Genomic DNA, 27,026 nt, shown 5'->3' with positions numbered 1-27,026 from the left:
GTGACTGTCCAGCCTCTTAAAAACCTCCAGTGATGGAGCGCCCACGATTTCTGGTGGCAAGCTGTTCCACTGGTTAATTGTCGTCACTATCAGGAAGTTTCTCCTTAATTCCAGGTTGCTTCCCTCTTTGGTCAGCTTCCAACCATTGTTTCTCGTGCTCTGCTGAACAACCTTTTGGAACTTTCAACTTTTTCTACTTATTGCAAACGTCCTGAACAATACAAACTCATTTTGAACGCTTAGTAGGGGAATGCTATTGAGGAGCGGTCCTTTCGTTACTGTCTCTTTAAGAAGTGGGGTGGGCGGGGCGAAGGGCGGCCTCGCGCGCCAGTTTTGACCAGTCGCGCAGAGAGAGAGAGAGAGAGAGAGCGAGAGCTAATTCATCAGAGCGGTGATAGAGAGCGGGCAGCTAGAGCGGCGCTCCATTCTTAACTTCCTGTCAGGAGGGAACAATGCCTCGTGTCTCTAGGGAGGAGGAGGAGGCAGAGAAAGGAGAAATCCTAGAGCGCCCTCTGTTTTTTTCCGGGGGGGGGACGCGTTGGAAGGACTCGGGTCGGCGTCGTTAAGTAAGTGACAACTCAAAATTTTATTTCCGTAGGAAGTAAAAGCCCTTTGAATAGAAATGGACGCCTTCTGGGATATTATATTCTCTCACTGGCAGTGCTAGCTTGTGTCTGCGTTCAGACGCTCGGGGGGTTGGTAAAAAGACCAATGTCGGGTTCACACGTGACTCGCAGTGCATGAAGCCCTCAATGCTAGAGCGCGGGCTGGGTTGCCTTAAACTAGCCAGTCCAATGAGGGTGGGGAGGGGGGCGCGTAGCAATGCAATAGATTTGTATGCCTTATAAACTTATTGCCATTATTATAAGCCTATGTTTTCCTTCCCCAAATACCAACCACAGGTGGGTGAATAAATGATGTATTATATATATATATATGTGTGTGTATATATATATATATATATATATATATATATATATATATATATATATATATATATATATATATATATATATATATATATATATATATATATATATATATATATATATATATATATATATAGTGTGGAACCAGGGTAGGGATTGAGGTTAAGTTTGGGGTTGGGACTGGGGTAGGGATGGGGTTGGGAACAACATTGGGGTTGCCCCCCCAATAACATTTTCAAGCTTTAGCAAACAGACTGTTGTCCGGGTACATATGTTCAGTTAACGCTAATTAATATAATAAAAGAGCCTTGGTGGAGCAGTGGGCTAATGCCTCCTTAAGTAACACCAGCTGCCTGCAATTAGTGCAGGTTCGAGTCCCACCAGGCTCAAGGTTGACTCAGCCTTCCATCCTTCCGAGGTAGGTAAAATGAGGACCCAGATTGTTGGGGGCAATTAAGCTGACTTTGTAATAATGCCGCTTGGGGTGTGTGTGAAAGCCCTAATAAGCAGGCATATACATAGAATGAAGGCTACTGCTAAGCTTGTAAGCCGCCCTGAGTCTTCGGAGAAGGGCGGGATATAAATGGAATAAAAATAAAAATAAAATAAATAATAGTAAATGGCTATAATGTATGTGCTAAACGATAGACGTAAACGGTATCAGTTGGTCAATACATATCATTCTCCTTACTAATGTATATATTCAAAATAACATATCACAGTAAATGGCTATAACGTATGTGCTAAACGATAGACATAAACAGTATCAGTTGGTCAATACATATCATTCTTACTAATGTATATATTAAAAATAACATATTCATTTCTCGCTGGTTCGCTTCCCTAACCATGGATAAAATTTATCAATAAATGATGCATTCTGAAGCTCTTTCGTTGTCTTAATACAGGGGTCTTCAAACCTGGCCCTTTGATGACTTGTGGACTTCAACTCCCAGAATTTCTCAGCCAGGCATGCTGGGAGTTGAAGTTCACGCATGCCTGGCTGGGGAATTCTGGGAGTTGAAGTCCACAAGTCATCAAAGGGCCAGGTTTGAAGACCCCCCTGTCTTAATTGTACAGAAGGAGTTTCTGTTTTTCTTAGAGAACAGTAAAGAGAGACCATTAAATGGTTAGTTTGAAAGTGTGTTGTCGCCGGGGTCGGGTGGATTATCATTTTATTATTTCTATTCTTGTTATTTTTATTCTTTCTATAGAGTGTTTTATATCTGTGTAAGCCACCTTGAGTGGCCATGTGTGAGTAGGCAGCAATATCAATTTTCTACATTAATAAAAGAGTGTCCACCTATCCTCTTCTGAACGGTTTATCAAACTTTTCTGGGTTGTTTTTTTCCCCAGAAGCAACCAGGAGAAAATGGATCCTAACTTGCATGATGTTCGTCATACGGTTAAAGAAGCAATTGGCATCCTGTGTTCTTCCAGAGATAGTACCCAGATCCAAAAGACTTTGTGGACAATCGGGAAGTATCTGGATCAATCTGAAAATCCGCCCTCCATAAAACATAAGGAAGAATTTGCCAGCCATCATTTTACTGCATTTGTTCAGTGTCTGCTCAGCAACCTGAGTCCTGCTTGGCCGGAACAGTTTCCATCAGAGGAAGCCAAAGAACTGTGGGCTAGCTTTTTCATGGATGGACCAGCAGATCAATCTTTTGTGGTTCTACTAGATGCTATAATTTCTGCAGAGTAAGTACACTCTCTTTCTCTATAATTATACCATTGCTTCAAAAGCTGCCTTCTTCCCCTGGAGGGCTAGCTGAATAAAAGTTGTCAATAAGTTGTACCTCTCCCTGCAGGCCGAGTTTTCGTCTGAATAAAGCAGTTGACACCCTAGAGCACTTCTTACAGAAATCGAGACTCTCTGCTTTAATATGGGAAATCTGCAAGCAACAGACAGAAACGGCCTCCCCAGTTCTGCGCGAAACAGTTCTCAGCAAAGTTGTATGTTTACCTGATCACTTAGGGAACAAACTCCAGGGAGACAACCGACCACTCTTCTACCCTCAGAATTATTTTCCATTGCTTGGCACAGAAATTGTCCTGGTGATGGAAAGAATTTCTGGTTCACTGCGAGGTAAGAGACAGACAGCATTGGCTGACAAATTAAGGGCTAGGCTTTTCAACCTTTTCACCCATTGTACCACTTTTAGGATATGGCAACATCCGAGTACCACCAGTCGCCTAGCAAAGTGTCAAAAACTTGGATGACCAAAAAAAAAAAGGAAAAAAGTGATGAAGTACAGGTAGTCCTCGACTTACAACAGTTCGTTTAGTGACTGTTCGAAGTTACAATGGCACTGAAAAAAGTGCCCCCTAAGCCACAGCCGAGCAAGATACCTGCCTGCCCGCCCAGTGGCGCTCTTCCTCCTGTCTGAGGTTTTCATTGTTGTGAGCATTTCTGTTGAGGATTGGCAGCGGGGGTTGGGTGGGTGGGGTGTTTGGTTTACCTCCCTCCCATCTGCTGGGTGGTTGTAGCAGGTTTTGGTCACTTCACATGACTCTGGGACACTGTGACCGTCATAAATATGAATCAGTTGCCAAGCATCTGAATGTAAATCACAAGAGCCTGGAGATGCTGCAACATTCCAGCTGATCAGCACTTCTGGGCTCAGCAGAAGCGCCGGGATCAGCGCCGAGCTCCAGCTGGATCCTGGCATTGATCCTGGTGCTTCCGCTGAGCCCTGACAGCCCTGCAGCTCCAGCCGTCTCTCGCTCAGGCTTGTGCGGTGCTGCCACCGGTTCAGCTCATTCCCCTCCCCCGCTATCACTTTTCTAGGATGGTCCCGTACCACCTGCCAGGTGCCAATGTACCACAGGTGGTACCCGTACCACTGTTCAAAAAGCCCTCTAGGGGATGACTAGGCAAAAACTGTGCTGTGAATTGCTGAAAGAGAGGGACGGATGGATGGGCAAAAGCAAGGATGCATGAGTGAATGTGTGAACAAAAAGAAATACAGTTATAGGAGAAAATGATTTTTTTAAAAACAGTAAGGTGTTTTTCTTCTAAGAGAATTCATATAAACAATTCTGTATGCTGCTGTTGAAAATGGAACTTACTCCAAAGTCCACGAGTGGGCAAATTTTGATCTCCCAGATATAAACTCCCACAAGAAATAATGGCAGTTCAGCCTGTCATTACCTAGACCAGTGTCTTTCAACCTTGGCAGCTTTAAGATAGGTGGATTTCAGCTCCCAGAATTCCCCAGCCAGCATGCCCACCAGAGTTCTGGGAGTTGAAGTCCACACATCTTAAAAGTTGCTAAGGTTGAGAATCACTGACTTTGAGAATGTTTCTGTTTTTTTTTAATCTTCAAGTGTGTTTTGGCCGGCTTGGAGAAAGTTAAAGCAGACTGAGTACTGATTAAGAGAAGGATTTGGGGACAGACAGCCCTTCGCGATCTGACCAGTCCCTTCATTGTTGTCCTTTTATGTATTTCCAGATGGCTTGAATTGTTCAATCTCCTTTGTATCTCAAGTGCTGGGAAAGGTCTGTGTGCACGGAAGACAAAGTGAGTACATAAAACTATCCATGCGATATCGTACTTTTTCTCCTGCTGAGGTTGAACGAAACACGTAAGTGGAGGATTACCCGTCATCCACAAGCTCTGTTTTTCTCTCCAAAATGTTAACCGGTTTAAGATTGAGGATTTGAACTAAGGTAAAACGTAAGAAGTCACATAAATATGCAGCAGATTCTCATGGAAAGGAAGAGAGACTGCACCATTTTCTTGTAGTCTGTGGTGCAAATGAAAAAATGTCTCGTGGAGCGTGATGGCTCACCTGGTTAGGATGCTGGGTGGGAGGTTAGCAAGCTCACGTTCAAGACCTGCTGTGCGATGGGTGAGCTCCCATCATTTGCTCCAGCTCCTTGATGGGGACATGAAAGGAGCCCTCAACGGGCATCCCCAGGCAACAGTGATGTCACCAGTTAATCCTTTCAACCCAGAACCCCTTTTAAACAGTCCCTCTAACATGAGCGGGATGGGAACAGAAATACCAAGGCACACTGGGTTGCTTTTTAACTGGTTGTTGTTGTTGTTAGCTGCGAAGTCGTGTCCGACTCATCGCGACCCTATGGACAACGTTCCTCCAGGCCTTTCTGTCCTCTACCATCTTCTGGAGTCCATTTAAGCTCACGCCTACTGCTTCAGGGACTCCATCCAGCCACCTCATTCTCTGTCGTCCCCTTCTTCTCTTGCCCTCAATCTTTCCCAGCATTAGGCTCTTCTCCAGTGAGTCCTTCCTTCTCATTAGGTGGCCAAAGTATTTGAGTTTCAGCTTCAGGATCTGGCCTTCTAAAGAGCAGTCAGGGTTGATCTCCTCTAGGACTGACCGGTTTGATCGCCTTGCAGTCCAAGGGACTCGCAGGAGTCTTCTCCAGCACCACAGTTCAAAGGCCTCAATTCTTTGGCGCTCAGCCTTTCTTATGGTCCAACTTTCACTGCCATACATTGCAACTGGGAAGACCATAGCCTTGACTATACGCACTTTTGTTGACAGGGTGATGTCTCTGCTTTTTAGTGTGCTGTCTAGATTTGCCATGGCTTTCCTCCCCAGGAGCAAGCCTCTTTTAATTTCTTGGCTACAGTCCCCATCTGCAGTGATCTTGGAGCCCAGGAAAATAAAATCTGTCACTACCTCCATTTCTTCCCCATCTATTTGCCCATCTATTTTGACTGAACAACTTGCTTAAAGCCGGCCTTCCGAAAAGGAGCAAGGACGGCTTGTTTTATTGGCCCCATCAGCGATGCAGGTCTGCTTTTCCCAATCTCAAACGAGTGCATGATTTTGCTGTTCCTTAACGCAGAAGAAATCTTGAACGTCTTGGTGCCTCACCTGACCGGTCGTACTCAGTCTGATTGCATTTGGCAGAGAATCTGTTGGCGACTGTTTGAGAGCGTGCCGAATCGCTGGATGGAAGCAGTAGTCTGTGGCTTGGTCCAGGCAGTCCCAGGGTAAGAGTTCGTGGGAGAAGGCGGTGCCCTGATGCGTGAACCTTTCTCCTTTTTTTTTGTTGTTGTTGTTGCAGCAGCACCTGGACCTACTGTGTTTCCCTGAAAATAAAACTGGGTCTTATATTAATTTTTAGCTCCAAAAGATACATTAGGGCTGATTTTCCAGTTAGGGCTTATTTTCAGGGAAATACGAAACTAAATGCATCCGTCTGGCCGACGATCTTAACTGGGGCTTATTTTGGGGGTGGCGCTTATATTACAAGCATCCTGAAAAATCGGACTAGGGCTTATTTTCCGGCTGGGTCTTATTTTCGGGGAAATACGGTAGCAACCATCAAGAGACAGTTCTGCATCCAAGTTAACATTAGACATGGGGCAATAAAAAAGGTAAAGGTTCCCCCGCACATGCGTGCTAGTCGTTTCCAACTCTAGGGGCATTTTTACGTGCTTTCGAACTGCTAGGTTGGCAGAAGCTGGGACGTGTAACAGGCGCTCACTCTGCTACGCGACACTCGGGATTCGACCTGCCAAACTGCCGATCTTCTGATCGACAAGCTCAGCCTCCTAACCCACTGAGCCACTGCGTCACTTAAGTTAAAATTAGACATGGGGCAATACTGTGTCTGAAAGCCGGTTTGGTTGAACGGTGAAGGTGCTGGCTTAGAAACCAGGAGACTGTGAGTTTTTAAGAAGAGACTGGGCAGCCAGTTGTCTGAAATGGTATAGGGTTTCCTGCCTGAGCAGGGGGTTGGACTAGATGACCTCCAAGGTCCCTTCCAACTTCACTATTATTATGATTGTGTGTATCAGTTCACATATTACGCCAAGGAAAACCCCAGTCATCTTGAAGCTTCCTACTGGAACGTGCGTCATGGAAAGACAGTAACATGTTTGTTTTACGTGAGATAAGATTTGCCTTGATCATTTTCCAATCATTCTGGAAGAGGTTCTTACATTCTTACGGTACTGCACACTTTCTAAAATCTTTCTTGGCGGGTGAGGCACAGAACACAGAAGCGATAAAAAGAGCCCAGCGTTAACGTAACCAAATTTGATCACGGCGTGTCTGCCTTGCTAGGCCTGCTGTGTTGTCGCGATTGCTGGGGAATTTGGTGGTGAAAAACAAGAAGGCCCAGTTTGTGATTACGCAAAAAATGTTGCTGCTTCAGTACAGCTTTCCGGTGAGTCTCTCAGTGGGGGGAATTAAGGAGGTGGGTGAGATGGGATGGAGTTGCCCAAGACTGGGGTCTTCTTCCTTTCCCAGCAAAAAAAAAATTAAAACGTGACAGTCAAGTTTACCATCCCATTATGAAGTGAGCGCTCGGTCACCAGATTTAGTTCCCTGATCAGAAGTCTCTGTGATACAGGTAGTCCTCAACTTACGGCCACATTTGGGACTAATTCAGTGAATTGTGCCTGATTTTACAACCTTGACTTTTTCCCCCCCCCATTGCTGTTAAATGAATCTCTGCGTTAAGAGAATCGCACGGTCATTAAGCAAATCCAGCTTCCCCCATTGGCTTTGCTTGTCCGAAGCCAGCTGGGAAGATCTTTGCCAAGCTGCCAAATTTTAATCACGTGACCATGGGAATGCTGTGCCAGGTCATAAATCACTTTTTCAGTGCCGTTGCAACTTCAACAGTCACTAAATGAGTGGTAAGTTGAGAATTACTTCTAATTGTTGCTTCCGTGCACCTTCAACTCTGCTAGCAGTGCTTTGATTGCTTAATTTGACAGTGTGTGAACTCTCTTGATTTTATTCCAGACCAAGGTGCTGCAGACTCTCCTCGGCTACCTCGCCCTGGACACCACACGGCGTTCCTTACTGACCAAAGTAAGCGTTATATGAATGGATGGGTTCATCGGTGGCCCTGCTACACCCGGAAGGTGGTTGGGTGAAGCAATCCTTGTGGTCACTTCAAGGTCTACAGCAGGGGTAGGCAACCTCGGCTCTTTTATGACTCGTGGACTTCAACTCCCAGAATTCCTGAGCCAGCATGGCTCAGCTTGGAAACCTCTCCCTTTCCCCTCAGCGTGGCTGGCTCAGAAATTCTGGGAGTTGAAGTCCACGAGTCGTAAAGCGGCCTAGGCCTAGGCCAGGGGTAGGCAACCTTGGCTCTTTTATGACTTGTGGACTTCAACTCCCAGAATTCCTGAGCCAGCATGGGGGAACTATGGCCCCCTCATGACTTGTGGACTTCAACTCCCAGAATTCCTGAGCCAGCCATGGCTCAGCTTGGAAACCTCTCAATTTTTCCTCAGCGTGGCTGGCTCAGGAATGCTGGGAGTTGAAGTCCACGAGTCACAAAAGAGCCTGCTCTACAGGTTATGCTTCTCTGTTTGAGAGAGGTAGATGGAGGCAGACAAATTGCCTAATCTGGCCATAAGGTGCTTGGATTCACGCCGCTCAATACGTCAGTAATGAAAAGGGTAAAAGAAGCTGCTTGTTTAAAATGATGACTCTTCCTGTTATTTTTTTTTCTGCAACAACCACCTTCCTGAGTCGGTTGGGCTGAGAGGGAGGAAGCAATCAAAAGTCACCCTGGGAGTGACTTTCGTGGCTGATGTTGGATTTGAACCTGAGTCTTGTTACTCTTGGTCCACCCCAGGGGTAGGCAACCTTGGCTCTTTTATGACTTGTGGACTTCAACTCCCAGAATTCCTGAGCCAGCATGGCTCAGCTTGGAACCCTCTCCCTTTCCCCTCAGCGTGGCTGGCTGAGGAATTCTGGGAGTTGAAGTGCACAAGTCATAAAGTGGCCTAGGCCAGGGGTAGGCAACCTTGGCTCTTTTATGACTTGTGGACTTCAACTCCCAGAAGCCCTGAGCCAGCATGGGGGAACTATGGCCCGTTCATGATTTGTGGACTTCAATGCCCAGAATTCCAGAGCCAGCCACGCTGAGGGGAAAGGGAGAGGCTTCCAAGCTGAGCCATGCTGGCTCAGGAATCCTGGGAGTTGAAGTCCACGAGTCATAAAAGAGCCAAGGTTGCCTATCCCTGGGGTAGGCTGACTACCACCTGTATAAAACACACCTCTCCAAAAATAAAGTTTTGTATAGTCTATATATTAAGTACAAGGGTTAGGGCTTGTGCAATGGTTGTAAATCCAAAGATTGGTCATACGCCACTCTTTTCGATGTCATCATAACTTCAAATGGTCGCCATCAGAACTAACGGTGAGAGCTATCAAGTGGTGCAGGGGTAGGCAACCTCGGCTCTTTTATGACTCGTGGACTTCAACTCCCAGAATTCCTGAGCCAGCCACGCTGAGGGGAAAGAGAGGTTTCCAAGCTGAGCCATGCTGGCTCAGGAATCCTGGGAGTTGAAGTCCATGAGTCATAAAAGAGCCGAGGTTGCCTAGCCCTGGTCCAGCCCCTTTCCTTCTTCACTACGGTGGCTTTTCAAGGCTCTCCCCCTTCCTACACCTAAAATACATTTTTATAAATTGGTAGATCACTCCTTCCCCCATTAAGAACCACCCTGTAAAGGTAGGCTCGGCTGACAGAACAGGAGTGACCCAAGGTCGATTGTGGTGGCCTTGAATCTGGGCTTCCGTGGGGCCAGTCCAGCGTCTTCAGCAGGAACCTTCAGGCCCAAAGTGATGAGGGGGGGAGGAGAAGGGAGGGGACAGACTGGAAAGCCCACTCCAACCTGACGCTGAGCTTCTGGTGCAGATTCTGAGAGAGCTGCTGGAGACCTGGAGTAGCAGCAGCGCCGTGAAACACTCCTCAGCCGAGCAGCAGCTGTACATTAGCAAGGCCATCCTCCTCTGTCTCTCTCACCTGAAAGAAGACGACGTGGCAGCCAACCGACAAGGTAAAAAGGAAGGGCCAGAAGATGACTTTGGAGAGAGGATGGGCCAGAACTGGCTCCATTCTCTGCTCTTCAGGTCTTCGGCCTTCCTTAATTAGAGCCATCGGCAGCCCATCCTTCTCAATCCCCTCCCCAACTTCTTTAGCCCAAATGCGAGTAGGAGGCATTAGGGAATGGGTGGGGAGAAGGTCCCAAAAGCAAGCAGCCGGTGGGAGATGCTGAAACCCGTGCTCAGATCCAAAGGTGCTTTTTTTTCAAGAGGCAACTCTCGAGTTTCCGACGATGTATGGGCTTTCCAAGTGACTCCGAGGCATGGTTTACCTTAAAAGTCCTTTATTTAGCCTAATACGCCGGCAAATGCTTGCTCGAAGGAAGCTGGAATCTGAAATCTCCGCCCCCCCCTTGCACGATATATTAAAACACAATTCTCCACCTTTCTAATTTTGTCATTAATCATGTTCTCCAATTAATTTGAAGAATCAGTTTCCCTCCCGTTGGAAAACCCCGGCCAAGGTCTTATCTTCTCTAGTTAGAGATGGCCTTGAAAGGTGCAATCCCACTCGTCCCCCCTCCCAACCTTAAACTCAATCTCTTAAAGCAATGCACACGTTTAACATACGAAATGGCTGCTTCTTCATCTCTGGTCAAGCAAGAACATTCGATGTTAGCAGCGTTGACAGCAACTGGGCTTTCTGGTTTTCCTCTGAAGACGTTTTGCTTCTCTTCCAAGAAGCTTCTTCAGCTCTGACCGGATGGTGGGGAATGGAAGGATTTATACTCCTTGCAGACAGCTGCTCATTGGCCTTCTTTTAGAGAGTCATTGAGGCCACTTGGAGGTTTACCTGTGTCCTCAGGGTCACCTGAGCGGTGCAAATGGGTCTGGAGCCTTCTTGGCTGCAGGGGATGTTTTTCTGCCCTGGGTCCCTTCTCTGTTGAAGACAGGCGTAGGCTGTTGGTGATGGGTCTGTGTTGTCTGCATCACAAACTGAAGCACAAATGGTTCCTGTAGTCTGCGGTGTTTTCTGGAAATCCGTTCATACTCTTTCACCATTCGAAAGGCACAGCTCACAGCCTTGGTGGAGCAGTGGGCTAATGCCTCCTTAAGTAACACCAGCTGCCTGCAATTAGTGCAGGTTCGCATCCCACCAGGCTCAAGGTTGACTCAGCCTTCCATCCTTCCGAGGTAGGTAAAATGAGGACCCAGATTGTTGGGGGCAATTAAGCTGACTTTGTAATAATGCCGCTTGGGGTGTGTGTGAAAGCCCTAATAAGCAGGCATATACATAGAATGAAGGCTACTGCTAAGCTTGTAAGCCGCCCTGAGTCTTCGGTGAAGGGCGGGATATAAATGGAATTAAAATAAATGGAATTAAATAATTAAATAATGTCTGTGGAGATGCTCAGATGTTTTATGGAGACGTTGATCTGGCCTGATCAAGGGAGCGCCTTGCGTTTCAGGATGAACTTTCTCCATTGCTTCTGGCTTGCCTTTCCAGAGCTACTGACCAGCCTGATGGAGGGAATGAAGTGCCACCTGGACAGTAATTTGCCCCGGATCCGTCGGATGGGCATGGCCGTAGCAGAAGGTGTCAGCGCCCGGATAACACCGGAAGGGCCAGCCTTGACGTTTCAGGCAAGCGGCTCGAACGATTTCGTCGTTCGGCTTTGTTGCAAAAACAGCACGCTTAAAGAAAGCCTAATCTTAAATGTGTGTGGGAAGGAAAAGGGCTTCTAGATCTTTCCACGGACGTTGTTGAGAGGTTTCTGGCTGGGTCGGAGGCCCTGAGAAGCTGCGAGTCAGCTGTGAACCGGGGCTGTGTGCTGTCTCCTGACCAAAATCAAAAACCTGCCTTCCGCTTCTAAACGAACGACAGCGCCCTGTTGTATCTGAAGTTGGGAAACTGATTTCTTAGGTTAGGCCAGGATCGGACTGTGGCAGGGGAGATAACCCTCGATTAAAACTAGGGCTTTTTTTTTTTTTCAAAACTCAACTTGAGAAACGGCCAGTTTATTGATGGCTGAAGACCCCTGTTCCCATTTAGAAACGCAGGAAGCTTTGTTAGAGGGAAGTGGTAATCCTCAACTTCCAGCAATTCATTTAGTGACCGTCCAAAGCTACGACAGCACTGTGACCATTTTTCACAGTTAACGACCTGTGCAGCATCCCCGCCGTCGGGTGATCAAAATTCAGACGCTTGGCAACTGACTCGTATTTATGTCGGTCGCAGCGTCCCAGGGTCAGGTGATCCCCTTTTACGACCTTCTGACAAGCAAAATGACCTCCAATCATTCCGCCGGGGCCTGAAGACCTGGCTCTTTGAGCTCTCGGGCCCAGGCTGAGGAGAAAATTATTTTAATTGGGGTTTTTAATAGCACAGGGTTGATTTAATATTTTTTAACTTGGCTTTTAACTTTTGTATGTTTGATTTTTAACTCCCTGTAAACCGCCCTGAGTCCTCAGGGAAAGGGCGGTATATAAATGCAATAAAATAAATAAATAAAGTCAATGCAGGAAGCCACATTCGCTTAAAACAACCGGGTTGCTAACTTAACAGCAGCCGTGATTCATTTAACAACCGAGGCAAGAAAGGTGGTCAAACGGGGCACCGAGTCATTAAAGAGCCAAGGTTGCCTCCCCCTGGTTTAGTGACTGTTCAAAGCTACACCGGCACTGTAAACAGTGACTTATGACCAGTTTTCACACGCCCGTTGCAGCATCCCCACAGTCACGTGGTCAAAATTCAAGACGCTTGCCAGTCGACTCATATTTATGACGATTGCGGTGTCCCGGTGGGTCACGTGATCCCCTTTTGCGACCTCCTGACAAGCAGAGTCAACGGGGGAAGCCAGATCCACTTAACAGCCGTTTTGGCCAATTTAACAGCTGCAGCGATTCATTTAACGAGGTTGTAAAATGGGGCAAAATTCGCTTGGCAACTGTCTTGCTTAGCAGCAGAACTTTTGGGCCTAAATGGTGGTCGAGGATTCCCTGTAACATTTCCCACCGGTTTGAAAACCCAGTTTGGGTTTTGACTGCTGGGTTTCAGCGGTCGGCTCCCTCTAGAAGCTGTGAGCTCGACTTTGTGTCTCTTCATTGTATTGCAACCACAGTTGCCTAAATGTGGATGGCCTAGGGAAGGAAGTCAGCGTGTTTTTATCGTCTCCTTAGCAGCCTTGCAAGGCAGAGAAAGTTAACAAGGAATTTGTGAGCTTATTCTTGGGAGCAGCAGGATGTAATTCTGCACTGCGGCTGATCTGAGCTGGCAGGCCGTCAGAACGTATTTTAACAGGCCTGAGGTTAAAATAATAATAATAATAATAATAATAATAATAATAATAATAATAATTAATTATTAATAATAATAATAATAATAATAATAATAATAATAATAATAATAATAATAATAATAATAATAATAATAATAATAATAATAATATAATCTTTCAGCTGTATGCTCAGCAGCCGCTTTGTGCAATGAAGCATCAGATCAAGCCCATCTTCCTTCCTAAATTAGGACTTGCGCTGGTCCTTTTTCCAGACACTTAACCCCAGGGCTTTTTTTGTCATAGAACGCTCAGAACGGAGTTCCGGCACCTTTTTTGAATGGAACCTTGTAGGGTAGGCAAGGTGGGTTGTATGACATGTGTGAGTTCCGGCACCTTTTTCTTTTACAAAAAAAGCACTGCTTAACCCGGATGCTAATCTCCTTCACAAAAATGTGATTTGTTAACGTGTTCATCGTTTCAGTATGAAGAAGATGATGAGATTAAAGAGCTGAAATCCTTGCTAACTCAGAGGCTGGAAGAGACGTCAGACTCTGAGCCCCCAAACACTGGGTAAGGTTTAGCTTAATTTGGGGGGGGGAGTTGGGGGGGTTTCAGATGATGTTTTCTTATCCTGGTGACTTTGGCTGAGCAGGAGTAAAAATTCCCTATTGTCAACCTGAGTCCTGATGACTTCTGGGAGTTGTCCCTAGAGTTGCTTAGCGGAGGTATAGAAGTGGCATGCTGCCACCGCCTTCTGAGATTCTTTTTGGACTCCTAGTCTTGATTGGGGATTTCCTTTTTGTCTCCCATCCACATAGTCAGCAAGCCTAACCCTGCTTAGCTTCCAAACCCAGAAATAGCCTAAACCAGGGCTCTTCCAACTTGACCCCTTTTGTGACTTGCGGACTTCAACTCCCAGAATTCCTCAGCCAGGCACGAGGAATTCTGAGAGCTGAAGTCCGCAAGTCATAAAAGGGTCAAGTTGGAAGATCCCCTGGCCTAAGCTAATAAGCCATGCTGCGTTGGGAAGTGCTTTGCGCAGAAGAAAAGCAGTTTTAAACGGCCACGTGTGTGTTGCGTTGCTTCCCCAAATTTAAGGACCCTTTCAGCGGTAAACTCCCACTTCTAACTCGCCATGTCAGACCAGTTGCCTGTCCCGTGCATCGTGGTCTTTGTAGTGCCCGGTGAAGATCTGGCATTTTAGGAGAACACTTTTGCATTCTTGAATAGTATTTTGGGGCCAGTTTATTTTGAAGATACGTATTGGAGCTGTGATCGCCGTCATCTGCCAGGAACATCCCTATTAAAGTAGTGGCATTTAAGAGATGATAGAGAAAGGGACGCGGTGGCTCAGTGGGTTAGGATGCTGAGCTTGTCGATCAGAAGGTTGGCAGTTTGGCAGGTCGAATCCCGAGTGCCGCGTAGCAGAGTGAGCGCCTGTTACTTGTCCCAGATTCTGCCAACCTAGCAGTTCGAAAGCACGTAAAAAATGCAAGTAGAAAAATAGGGACCGCTACGGTGGGAAGGTAACAGCGCTCCGTGCGCCTTTGGCGTCTAGTCATGCCAGCCACATGACCATGGAGACGTCCTCGGACAAGCGCTGGCTCTTCGGCTTTGAAACGGAGATGAGCACCGGCCCCTAGAGTTACAAATGACTAGCACGCATGTGCGGGGGAACCTTTACTTTTACCTTTTAGAGAAAACCAAGCATTTAGTTGGTTTGGGACTAGAGGGCCCCGCCCAGCCAGAAAAGTCTGTGAAAGTCAAAGCCAAGGGCAGAATCAGCTACACCACCCTCTTGAACGGTCTTACGACGTCTTGGAACCTCTTAAAAGCATAACCAGCCACCACGTGAACAGAATTCTAAGCTCAAGCATGCAAAGATAGGCGGCGCCTATACCTGTTAAACAAAAGAACGAAAAAATTTAAAATTGCAGTCCTATTTTTTCCCCCCTGTTACAGGGAGAGCAGACCCAACACGACAGCCAGCACAGTCCTACATTCCAGTGTGACCCCACCGGAGCTGGCTGCATCTGAAGACCCAGAAAAAGGAGTTGATTCAGAGCTGGATAGGTAGGCTAAAAACGATACACGGAGTCCTCCCACTTATGGCCACAATTCAGCCCGAAATTTCCATCGCTCAGCAAGGCAGCCGTTAAGTGACTCAGGCCCCATTTTACAAGCTTTTTTGGGGGGGGGCGCAGTTGTTAAGTGGATCACAGAGTCATTAAGGGAATCCGGCTTCCCCCGTTGACTTTGCTTTGCTGGGAAGCTTACAGCTGGTGATCACACGATCTCGGGATGCTGCAACTGTCGTAAGTACATGCCAGTTGCCAAGCACCTGAATTTTGATCGCAACCGTCGTCGTGTGAAAACCCGGTCGTAAGTCACTTTTTCCAGCGCCGTCGTTAACTCAGAACAGCTGCTAAGCAAATGGTTGTTAAGTCAAGGGCTCTACTGCTGAGAAACAACAGGGCTCCAGTGCATAATTGCTTGCTGCCTGTGGGTGAATTGAGACACGGTGCTGAATATTCTTTCCCGGGTTTCTTCTGCAGCGATGACGACCTCGTCCCTTACGACATGTCACAGGATCAAGAGCTGAAGAAAACACGAGCGCCCACCTACGTCAGGGACTGTTTTGAAAGTAAGAGAAGAAGAAAGAATGGGAGGCCCCATGGTCCTTTTCTCCAGAGAATCGTTATCTCTGTTCCATTTCCGGGCTGAAATTTGGGGAAACGGACTGATTTACAACTTGCTGGGTTTGTCGTCATCACCGGAATAAACCGATCTGCGTAGTCAGACACTGCACTTAAATATAAAAAAAGTGGGTGGGCACACTGCCTTCCAGATTAGGGACTTCATTTCCCAGAATTCCCCATCCAGAGCTGGTTAGAATTCTGGGCATCGGAAAGCACTCAAATTGAGGAAGCTGGAACGGAATGTCAGCTCCTTTCCTTGAATCCTATGGATTAGAACAGAATGGAGCTAGAAGGGACCTTGGAGGTCTTCTAGTCCAGCCCCCTGCTCAAGCAGGAGAACCTGTACCATCTCAGACAGGGGACTGTCTAGACTCTAGCCTCTTCTCGAAAATCTCCAGTGATGGAGCACCCACGATTTCTGGTGGCAAGCTGTTCCACTGGTTGATTGTCCTCACTTTTAGGAAGTTTCTCCTTTATTCCAGGTTGCTTCTCTCTTTGGTCACTTTCTAACCATTGTTTCTTGTCCTGCCCTCTGGTGCTTTGGTGAATAACGTGACCCCCTCTTCTTTGTGGCAGCCCCTCAAATCCTGGAACGCTGCTATCATGTCTCCCCTATTTCTTCTTTTCTTTAGACTGGCCAAACCCAAGTCCTGCAGCCGTTCTTCGTATGTTTTAGTCTCCAGGCCTTTGATCATCTTCGTTGCTCTTCTCTGATTTTTTTCCAAACTTTTTTTTGATGTGGTGACCAAAATTGGCTGCGGTATTCCAGGTGTGGTCTTACTAGGGTTTTATAAAGCGGCACTAATACTTCGTGTGATCTTGATTCTATGCCTCTGTTTATACAACCCAGGATTGTATTAGCTTTTTTTGGCTGCTGCGGCACACTGCTGGCTCACAGTCAAGACGGGTCTCTCTATTTATGCCAGGGTTTTTCAACCGTAGCAATTCTAAACTGCTGGCTGGGGAATTCTGGGAATTGAAGTCCATGTATCTTAAAAGTTCCCACGGTTGAGAAACACATGATGTAGACGGATCAATAAATTACCTCGTTCCACAGGCTCTTGGCAGCGTAGTAGCTGGTCGTCATCAGCACTTTGCAATTACAAACAAACGCTCGTTTGCTTTTTCGCCTTGCTAATCCTTTTTCGGTGCTGCTGAAATTGCAAGCCGGAGGGCGAACTCGTGTGTTACATCCACCCTGTAAGGACAGTAGGAAGCTTATTCTGATAAATTAGCAATTCGTGTTTTTTTTTAAAAAAAATTGGAATTTTTGGCAGAACCAATTGCCCTTGTAGCTCTTTCTCCGCGTTTTCACACGGTCCTCTACTGTTTCTTTAGTTCTGACGGGACCCGAAGATGCGGAAAAATATGAAGCCGCCGTGGGGGTGCTGGAAACTCTGATCCGGAGGGACACAGCCACCGCTCAAGAGGTAAACGCGGCTTGCACTGCCTCACAGTTCAGGTTTGGAATTAGCCAGTTGGGATTGTAAGGCATTAAGGATTTCCTGTGGGGTAGTATTGATTTTATAGCGATAGTTAATAACGTGAAGAGAACCAGTTTGGTGGTGTGGTTAAGACATCAGGCTAGAGACTGGGAAGCTGTGAGTTCTAGTCCCGCTTTAGGCACAAAGCCAGCTGGGTGACCTTAGGCCAGTCAGTCTCTTCCAGCCCTAGGAGGGAAGCAATGGCAAACCACTTCTGATACCTTACTAAAATAATTCCAAGGACTTGTCCTGGCGGCCTATGAGACACAATTGAAGAGAAAAGGCGAGGGGGGGGTGGGAATGACAAGAAACAGTATCTTTATAGAAGTTAAGGTAACATATACAAGTAAAGATAACAATTTTCACCCACTCTTTTAATGAAACCCTTTTGAAGACCTTGACTCACTTAATAAACCATGGCTTATGCAGGTGGAGAAGCAATGTATAAAGTGAGTCTCCAGGTGCCAAAATGGGAATCGGATTTTTCCCCCCCTCCTAGTACTTCATTAACCGTAACTTATTGTTTGGTTCAGCCCAGCAAACTCACCTTACCTGCAGGTCATTTCAAACCAACTGAGTTAAAACGTAAGTTTGAGGATTGAGCCAAAGGGTGGTTAAGGTTAAAAAAAAAAGTTTGTGGGGGGGGGAACTCCTTCCTTTCTTTGAAGGAGTCTGAAATCCGTGTACCTATCTGGAGGATAAATCATGGTTTATTCTCCATGTCTGTGGTTTCTTTGGTTTAAACCCAGGAGAGACAGGCCTATTGTGCTTCTTTGGGAATTTGTGCATGCTCCTTGGTGACCGAAATAATTAATTGCTTTAGAGTAGGCTTCTGAATTTGCCTTGTAGAACGTAAGCGAGGTGATAATGTTGAAAGGAGGGAGTTGCTGGCTTTTTTTTTTCTTTCCCAGATTGCAACGTACTCTAGGTTCAGCAAAACGGTGTAAAGTTCTCTTCCGCCACCCAGCACTCGATAGCAAATTCAGGGTTATGAAATCTGTAGGGTACCTTCCCTAGTGAATTCAGGGTTGCCTCCTGGGGTTGTGTTCCCTTTGCACAGATGAGTGTGGAACTGGCAAAAGTCTTGCTCCACCTGGAAGAGAAGAGCTACATTGACGGGTTCCTAGGGCTTCGGCAAGGCGCCTTGGTGGCCGTTACTGTCGCAGACCCCATCCGAGTAAGTCCTTGTATTGGCTGTTGGGTGAAACGAATCACAACCTTGTAGACAAGGGCCGTTAGTGAGGTTAGCTAAGGAGTTGGGGAAAAGAGTGGAGAATTCCTGGTTTTCTGTGTGGGTTGTGGAAAACTCAGCGAGCTTACTTCACACAAGGACGTTCAGTTCAACATCTGGAGGGGTTCCAGGGTACCTCTTCCTGCACCCCAGAGCAGTAGAAAGTCAGTGCTAGAAGGGCAGAGCTCATTAGTCCTTCTAGGAAGGAGCAAAGACTTCCACGATCTATGACACAAAGCACCTTTATGGTTGCTACTGGAATTCTTACCCCTCTCTTTTTGTACCCACCTTGCCACTCATGAAAATAAATAAGAGGGAAAAGTTGAAAAAGCGGAGAAGTCATGGAAAACATCTGAACAAATGCTTGTCTCCTTGTTTTCTAGGTGGCCAATTACCTAACTTCAGAATTCTACTCCCTGAATTACAGTCTGCGTCAACGTATGGACATCCTAGATGTGGGTGACTCCTGCTGGCAGAAACTGTTTAAGTTGGGAGTTACTTTACATTTCATTTAACTAGAAGGGGGAGTAAAATGTCTCGTGGGAAGATTTGTACCGTGAGGGAATGGTCTACCTATGGAGGTGGCGAGTTCTCAATTTTTGAAGACTGCCAAGAAGAAACTTGATAACTGCCTGCCGGGGATAGTTTGAGTTCAGTCTTTTCTCCACCACGGCAGCTTTTAAGATGCTTGTTGTAGCGATCGTTCCACCTCGTGGCCTCTGGTTTCTCCATCCAGGTGCTGGCTGTGTCTGCCCAGGAACTGTCTCGGCCGGCTTCATCTCCCTCCAAGCCAAATCCCAGTCGCCCTAGGATCCACCTCATCTCTCCTAACGCTTCTTCTCCAGACTGGAAGAAAGTGGTGGATGAGAGGATCAGAAGCAAGACGCGGAGGTTTGCAAAGGTGGGACCTGGAAAAATCCACCTAGTTTCAGCAAGACCTTTTCCCTTTACCAATCTCTCTTCGGCTTCCCACGGCTGCCCAGGGTGAGCCACTTGGCCCCCGTTCCGCAGGGCCGAAGCCCCCGGAAATGGCACTGGAGTCAAAGGCAACCTATGGGTGGTGCTTATTCGGTTGGAGGATCCTCTCGTGTTTGTTCTGCAATCCTACCTTGTAGGACATTGTGCTTCTCTCTGCTTCCAACCCATTCCCCACCTGGTGAAATGTAGACCTGGGAGGTGGGGAATCTCAGCAGCTCCGCAGTTTCCCAAGGCAACACATTCCAGAGAAAAAAACCCCGAATAAGAAATTGGATAGTGCCGGACCAAATGGGGGAAGGAGGAAGATGTTTAGGGTAGCCACACCCTAGAACCGTGGTGGCGAACCAATGGCACGTGTGCCACAGGTGGCATCCAGAGCCCTGTCTCTGGGCACGCGCGCCTTTGCCCCACTCCTAGGCCTTCATCTGGGTTTTATAAAACCTTTTCGCTTTAGGCCTCCACCGCCATGTGCAAAAAAAAAGAAGTTCAATCAATCAATGAATTTCAACTTCTCGCGGGGAAAAAAAAAGATCTCGCAAAGTTGGAATTGATTGATTGAACTTTTTAGTCCCACCCAGTCTGCCGTTACCACCGCGGCCACGCCCACCCAATGGGCCACGCCCACCCGGCACCCGACGATACATAAGTGGGTTTTGGGTTGCAGTTTGGGCACTCGGTCTCTAAAAGGTTCGCCGTCACTGCCCTAGAATCTCAGGATACATCCATTAGGTTAGAAGGCCCTAGCTTTAATCTGGCAAGATTCTGTCTTATTAGGCGTAAGCAAATTAAGGCTTGAACTTGACTGGATTTCATTGTGTTATTTTGGGGCTTGGGCCCGACACTGTTTCGGTCACGGTTCCCTTTCATTCAGTAAGTTGGCTAGTCGGATGTCCTCAGCCTTAACACTTCCAAACTAGTGGCAGCTTATTCAGCACTTCCCGGATGGCAAGTTAGCTTGTCTACATCCTGGAATCCAAGTTACTAAGAATCAGGACCCAAAGGATGGCGGTTGATGGAACAGTGGGAATGTTTGATAGTAGTAGGGAAGGAGAAGGCAAGGGGATATGCTGGAGGGAGAATTTGACCCTTTCCTAAGGGTTAGCCCCTGACCTTTTGTAGGGTCCAGAAAGGGCCCTTCTCTCAGTGCCCTTTGCGTATTATTTTCCTTGGCCGCTGCATGTTTTATTGTTTGTACTCAGGATATATATTTGTTTTTATTCTATTTGCTACTGTTCACCACCCAAGAGTAAATTGCTGAGGTGGGCAGCTTTGCAAACGGATTTTAAAAAAAGAAATAGGGGTTTTTCTACCTCTTTCCTGTTTCCCATGCAATATAGGGCATTGACCGAATACAAAACGATCTCTTGCAAGCAAAGAAGGCCTTCCATGGCTCTATTTCGGGAGGGAAAACTCCACATGTCACATTGACAAAGTGTCTCCTGCTGGCCTCGTATCCCACCATTATTCTTTTGTCTGAAACAGGGTCGGTCCCAAGCAGAACAATTGGGCACCCCTAACCAGTTTACTCCAGTTGCTGGCCATTTCTTCTTCCCACTTCTTCGGAACTTTGACAGGTGAGACCCCCTCCTCAATCTTCAGGTCTTTTTGGAAGAGATTTCCTTTTAGGGATGCAGCTGCTTTAATGAGTTGCAGGTCACATACAGTCTAGGGAAGATCTGCAACTGCTTTAATGGGCCCCAAGCCAGAACTCACTCACTCACTCACTCACTCTCTCTCTCTTTCTCTCTCTCTCTCTCTCTCTCTCTCTCTCTCTCTCTCTCTCTCTCTCTCTCTCTCTCTCTCTCTCTCTCTCTCTCTCTCTCTCTCTCTCTCTCTCTCTCTCTCTCTCTCTCTCTCTCTCTCTCTGTGTCCTGCTATTCTGAAGCATTGCACAACCCTTGCAAATCCTACACAAGAAATTGTGTGATTACCATAGCCTATTACCATGCTGGCTCAGGAATTCTGGGAGTTGAAGTCCACAAGTCACAAAGGGCCCATAGTTCCTCACCTCTGCATTGGGTTGAGCTTCAAACCATTAATCCAAAGTGTATCCCAAGTGGAACCGTTGCCCAGCCCGTGGCTTACTGACCCAATCAAGATGTTTGCTTTCTCTCTGCCTTCCAGGCCTCTGACCACGTTTGACCTTTTGGGGGACGATCATCTGGTGCTAGGTCGACTGCTGCACACGCTGGCGATTCTCATGTATTTTGCTGCCAATGCTGCGGTGAGAAGAACGGAGAGCTTCCTCGTGGGCTTTGAAAGCCCTTAGGGGCCTCTGTGTCGTGGTTCCGATGGATGCAGTTCTTCAAAGAACCTCGGAGGCATTGTTTACCTTAAGGAGTCTTTAATCAAAAGAGCATGGCTTCCCCACCTACACAGTCCAGCCAAAATCTGGATTCCCCTCCCCTAAAGCCCACAGTATCAAAGCACAGTTCCTCCCTCTAATTAACTGTCATAAATCACATTCTCCAATGAGTTTGCATTGTAAGCTTTCCCTCCTGTTAAACAACCTGTCAAATTCTTATCTTCTCTTATTTCAAAACAGCCCTGAGAGACATTCTTCCTGATCCCCCCAGCATCAGCTAATTCTAGCTCTAAAAGTAACACACAAGTTTTAAAGAAGGAAAGCTGCCTTTCCACATGTTGTCAAAGCAAGAACATCTGATGTTAGCAGCGTGGACATCCTGCTTCCTTTGCCATTGGGGGCATGGGAACGGCCTCGTCTTTAGGGCACGTCTAATGTCTGAAATTAGGGACGCGGTGGCTCAGTGGGTTAGGACGCTGAGCTTGTCGATCAGGTCAGCAGTTTGGCAGGTCGAATCCCGAGTGACGCGTAGCAGAGTGAGCGCCTGTTACTCGTCCCAGCTTCTGCCAACCTAGCAGTTCGAAAGCACATAAAAAAAATGCAAGTAGAAAAATAGGGACCACTACGGTGGGAAGGTAACAGCGTTCCGTGCGCCTTTGGCGTCTAGTCATGCCGGCCACATGACCACGGAGACGTCCTCAGACAAGCGCTGGCTCTTTGGCTTTGAAACGGAGATGAGCACCGGCCCCTAGAGTCGGAAACGACTAGCACACGTGTGCGGGGGAACCTTTACCTTTACCTTTAATGTCTGAAACCAAGGCCTGAGGTAGATCAGACGTGGCCCATCCCAACTGCAGGATGATTAAATAGAACTCTCTCCTTCATACTCTCTTTATCATTCTTTGGTATTCCCACCTGAGAATGTTCTGATGTCCCAGACTACCTCGGTTTCCATTACCTGCATCTCCTTGAGATTCTTCTCTTTCTTGCTCGCTTTATTCTCTACGTGTTTTTTCTTTCCTTCTCTCTTTTTGGCAGGTAACACCTGCAATGGGAAAGGCCTTGCTGGAGTTTGTTTGGGCTCTGCGTTTCCACACCGACACGTGAGTTTTTGCGAACACCTAAATCGGTGTGTCTCGACCTTGAAGATTGGGTGGATCTCAGTTCCTAGAATTCCCCTGGTCAATAGGCAGACCGCTGTCCCTTTTTTGTCTGGAATTTTTGCATAATGGTGCGTCACGTAGGAAAGCCAGCTTCATTGTAACTTGTGGGCACTGCGATCTTTCCTACTTTAAAAAAACACGGGGATTTCGACGCAGAGGTCCAAGAGCTGGGTTCTCTAGAATGCAAAGTAGACATTAAGGAAACTGGTCCGGCGTTCTCAGTAGCCAAACACAATGAGCAGAGCTGCAAAGCAGATTCAGGTCTGTGTGGCCTGTCAGTCGCATAGGACAAGCTTCCTTCCCTGCATGTGTTTACCACTTGTTCCTTCTGCAGATATGTGCGGCACGGCCTTCTGTCTTCAGTCTCCTCCATACTCCTCGGTGTAACTGCTGAGTACCTTCTAGAGGACATGACGGAGGAACTGCTAGAGACTCAAGCCTGGCTGGCAGGTGAGAAGAACCTGGGAAAACAGGCCATTGGGATAGGAGAGTGTTACAAAGTTTTGGGGTCTTCGCCGAAGCTTTCAATAGGGACACCTGATTTGCAGTGCCACTCTGACACAACCGCAAGGGAGAAGTCAAGTGTGATAAGCGGCATCGGCGAAGCCCAACCAAAGTTGTGATGCGTGTGCAAAGGCAGCGGCATCCAAGGAGGAGAAGCCGGAGTTTGAACGGGTTTCTTACAAAAAGTATCTCGGCTAACCTTTTTCTTAATGCTGAAAGTAACGGCGGTCGAAAAGCGAGGTGGAGACAGCAAAAGACACGGCAATTAAACCTCCAGGCGGGAAGGAGATCCGCCTGGGAGAGGAACAATTTGCCAGAATTAGAAGCTCCGCCACCTGGCAGAAGATCGGTAGAGAGGAGATTCAACCAGGAGTTCCAAGGCCATAATATGTAGTGGACGAGACCTCCCTGCAGTGGCTCTGATCTGATGGAGAGGCAGAGTACCTGGGCTTCTCCGACAGAGCACAGCTGAGGCATATGGGCAAGTCTTGGCAGTGGCTAGGTTGCCCAGTTTGGCCCAAAGTTGGGCTACCTTTGCAGTAAATGCAAGCTCGAATGGATAGCGGTTGGCACATCCAGTTAGGCTGTTTTTCTCCTGGCGCTCCCAGAGCGGAAGAGAAAACACCCCACACTGGGAGGGAATGGATGATGGGATCTTCCCTGTGCCCAGAAGGTCACCAAGCACGGGAGGGGGGGGCTGGGTGGGTGGGTGGGCTGGACCACCTCTCACTCCTGAAGGGTGAGATGCCAGGAATCAGCAGGAAGCAAGATGGCTTCCCACGGGGGCCTGGAGCGGAAGCAACGTCCGACACAGCCAGTCCTTTGACCCCCCCCCCGCCTGGGGAGCCCATGTCCTGTGCCCTTAAAAGGGAAAAAGCCACCAAGATTCCTCCGTTCCCATGACATGAGAGAGAAACTGGCTTTTCCTAGTGCCTAGTCAGCAATATCTGAACTGCATCCGAGTTAAAGGAACAAGAGTTGCATTGTGCCAGTCAGGACTCAACGGGGCATTAGATGATCTGGGTGGAACTGTTTGGTCTCGAGCGTGGGGTGAGATTCGTAAATAGGGTCTCCGGCATGGATACGGGGTTGGATTAGAACAGCGGCCTCTCAATCTTTTGGGTACCCCCGGACCGCTTCCGTTGAGGGTGGTTTTTTTTCCCCCCTGAGGCCTGGGGGTGGGTGGGGAGCGTGCATGGAAGGGGCTTCACTCGCTTGCACGGCCCGATTCCCGTTCAGTGCCAACTGAAATTGGGACAAAAAATAAACTCACAGGAGCTTCCAGGCTGCAAGAGAAACGGATAGAGGCAGAAAAAGAAAAAAAACCCAGAGCAGAGCGAATTTGCCTTTCAGTTGAGGTCCAAGCTGGGTGTTGATCCCTAGCATTAAATATATAAAAATTTGCTTAGCACTTTGGCGTATTGGGGGCACTCGGACTTGTGGATGATGGCCTTTAATGTACGCTTAGCCCCCCCTTCTCAAAATCTCCTGCCACTTTAGCAACAGAGCAAGGCTGCGGGAGTGAGTCATGTAGCCAGCCTGACCTGGTGCCGGAGTCGAACGCTCGACTTCTGCGCACAGGATATCCTCACAGTTTTTTTGGGACTTCTTCTCGTCTCATATCCTGATTTCCATTTTGCAAGCCGATCAGGAACAAAGATGCCAGGCTGCGCACACACACACACACACCAGAGTTGACTCTTGCCCCCAAATCTCCTGTCTTGGGACAAAACCTGAGCAGTTTAGGATGCTTTTGTGGTGGCCTCTGCGTCCTGGTGGGTGGAGAATAGGGAGACCTCAATCATCGTGATTTCTCTTAGGTTTTCTGTATAGCATTCAAAGCACCACCAATGTCTGGCCAAGCTTCAGCTGCCTTAGATATGGCCCGTAACCCAAGATTGAAAGAGCAAGCCGACATCCCTTTGTAGCAATGAAGTAAAGGAGGTGAGGCCGTCTCACGCACGTGGGGTGAACTGAAGTTTAACCTGAAAAGGGATTTGGGGTTTTTATTTTTGTTTTGTATTTTGTGTAAAGTTTTAGGGAATACACTGTAAAATTTTCCACGTGTTTCCTTCCTCAAAATTGCAGAAAACTCTCCTCGTTTTTAAGTGTTTACAGTTGTGGGGAAAGGCAATGGGAACCCAGTTCCCCATATTTTGATCTCTGGGGAAGGGTGGGGTGGGGAGAAAAGAACTGGATTCAGCGCTGTGTAATATGTGGGTTTTTGTTTTGGGTTTTTGTATCTTGGTGTATATTTCCAAGGATTATTTATGCCCCATCATACAAAGGAGCGCATATGTCTTTTCATAACTGGAGAAATTGTGCTGAGGTTGTGAATGGCTGTTTGGAGCTTCTTATTGCAGACTTACTTTATTTAAAGTAAATAAAAATTTTAAAAGGCATCTCTGGGCGATGAAAAGTAGAAGTCCACCATTCACCTCTCATATGTCTTACAAGGGAATCTTTGAAGGAGATGGCAAAATACGAAATATAAATAAATCAATCTTCATGATAGGATGCCAGAATCAATATACCAACTAATATTGTGTGTGTGTGTGTGTGTGTGTATATATGAGAGAACCAACAACCAGAATTTTTGTATATTTTTGATTAAAACCATGTTTCCGAAAAACAGAACATCCTCAATATTTACTCAGCCATGTGGCTTGGGAGAATAGTGGTGGTGGGGGAAATAGAAATTTTTTGATCTCAGTGCCAAGAATGTACGGTTGTAAGTGGAAGAACACGCTGTAATAAAAGTTGCTAAATAAAATGCAGTCTAAAAGGAAGAAAACCCTTTTCGTATCCAGCTTAGCTTCCGTTTATTGTTCCTCAGCATGACAGTTGAACTAATGCTTTACAGGAATTTCCTCAAGTCCCGTTTTTCACTCTTCTCTTTTTTAAAAAAAAAACTTTTTTTTTTACTAGATGTCGTGGAAAAGGACCCAGATGGGGACTGCAGACATTTAGCGCTGCAGAATCTGCTACTGATGGAAAACCTGAAGAAAAAAATAACTTGAAACGGATCCTCTGGAGTACAGGACAGTTTGATCCTAAAGATGCTGTCTAAACAGCTGGTGCCTGCAAATGTCCCCAGGCCTTTAGGAGAAAAGGACCATGGGCACCCAGCTGGAAGGCAGAGACAGCTGGACTTCGTGTGGCACCTACAACCTATGGATGCTTTTGCTAACGGACATGTATTTGGCCCTGGTTATTTATTGCCTTGGCCAATTTACTGAAAGTCTAAAGCCAAGTTTTAGAACTGCTGGACATTTTCCCAAAGGGGGGGGGGGAAACACACACACCCACACACACACACACACACCCATTTGCTCATTACGTCTGAATCCTGTTTCCTAGGAATGGGTCACGGTGCTCTGCTTCCCGATGCTCTTCTTAAGAATAGCAGTTGGTGATGCCTTTCCTGGGTGTTGACGTAGGGAAGCTGCACAGTGTATTTCCCAAGCCAAATAAAGGGGAAAGGTTTATTAAAGGCCACGCTGAGCTGGGGCAGGCTTTTGTTTTTTATCGAGGGTCCATTTTGCACAAGGGGCTCTGCGGTCAAAGAAAGTGGATCCTCTTGACAAATTCCCTCGTCTTTAACATCGAAGCCTTTTAGGACAGGCATTCAATTTCGCAGCTACTAAGATTGTTGGCTGAGCTGGTACAAAGATAGCCAG

The 27,026-nt window shown here is 47.1% G+C and overlaps 1 protein-coding gene across 1 annotated transcript; it reads left to right on the top strand.

Moving 5' to 3' along the window:
- Positions 1–529: 529 nt before the first annotated feature.
- On the top strand, positions 530–26,859 carry TELO2 (telomere maintenance 2). Its single transcript, XM_081338229.1, has 21 exons — positions 530–566; positions 2,286–2,633; positions 2,744–3,021; positions 4,388–4,456; positions 5,755–5,902; positions 6,981–7,083; positions 7,668–7,736; positions 9,577–9,718; positions 11,212–11,348; positions 13,464–13,552; positions 14,945–15,055; positions 15,538–15,626; positions 17,020–17,111; positions 18,226–18,342; positions 18,780–18,851; positions 19,133–19,297; positions 20,857–20,948; positions 21,499–21,598; positions 22,718–22,782; positions 23,177–23,292; positions 26,275–26,859. The coding sequence occupies exons 2-21, from the start codon at positions 2,302–2,304 to the stop codon at positions 26,364–26,366; spliced, it is 2,478 nt and encodes an 825-aa protein (XP_081194355.1). The 5' UTR covers positions 530–566; positions 2,286–2,301; the 3' UTR covers positions 26,367–26,859.
- Positions 26,860–27,026: the final 167 nt, after the last annotated feature.

Source organism: Vipera berus (genome assembly GCF_964194415.1).
Source record: "Vipera berus genome assembly, chromosome: 13".
NCBI classification, from domain to species: Eukaryota; Metazoa; Chordata; class Lepidosauria; order Squamata; family Viperidae; genus Vipera; species Vipera berus.
Note: the sequence above shows the minus strand (reverse complement) of the source record. Positions and strands in the feature narration are given on the sequence as shown.

What these genes read in the sequence shown, in the direction of transcription:
- TELO2 (XM_081338229.1), top strand. Translation starts at nt 2,302, where the DNA reads ATGGATCCTAACTTGCATGATGTTCGTCATACGGTTAAAGAAGCAATT. An exon ending in AATTTCTGGTTCACTGCGAG is followed by an intron (nt 3,022 to 4,387) that starts GTAAGAGACAGA and finishes ATGTATTTCCAG; the next exon opens with ATGGCTTGAATTGTTCAATC. An exon ending in TCTGAGCCCCCAAACACTGG is followed by an intron (nt 13,553 to 14,944) that starts GTAAGGTTTAGC and finishes CCCCTGTTACAG; the next exon opens with GGAGAGCAGACCCAACACGA.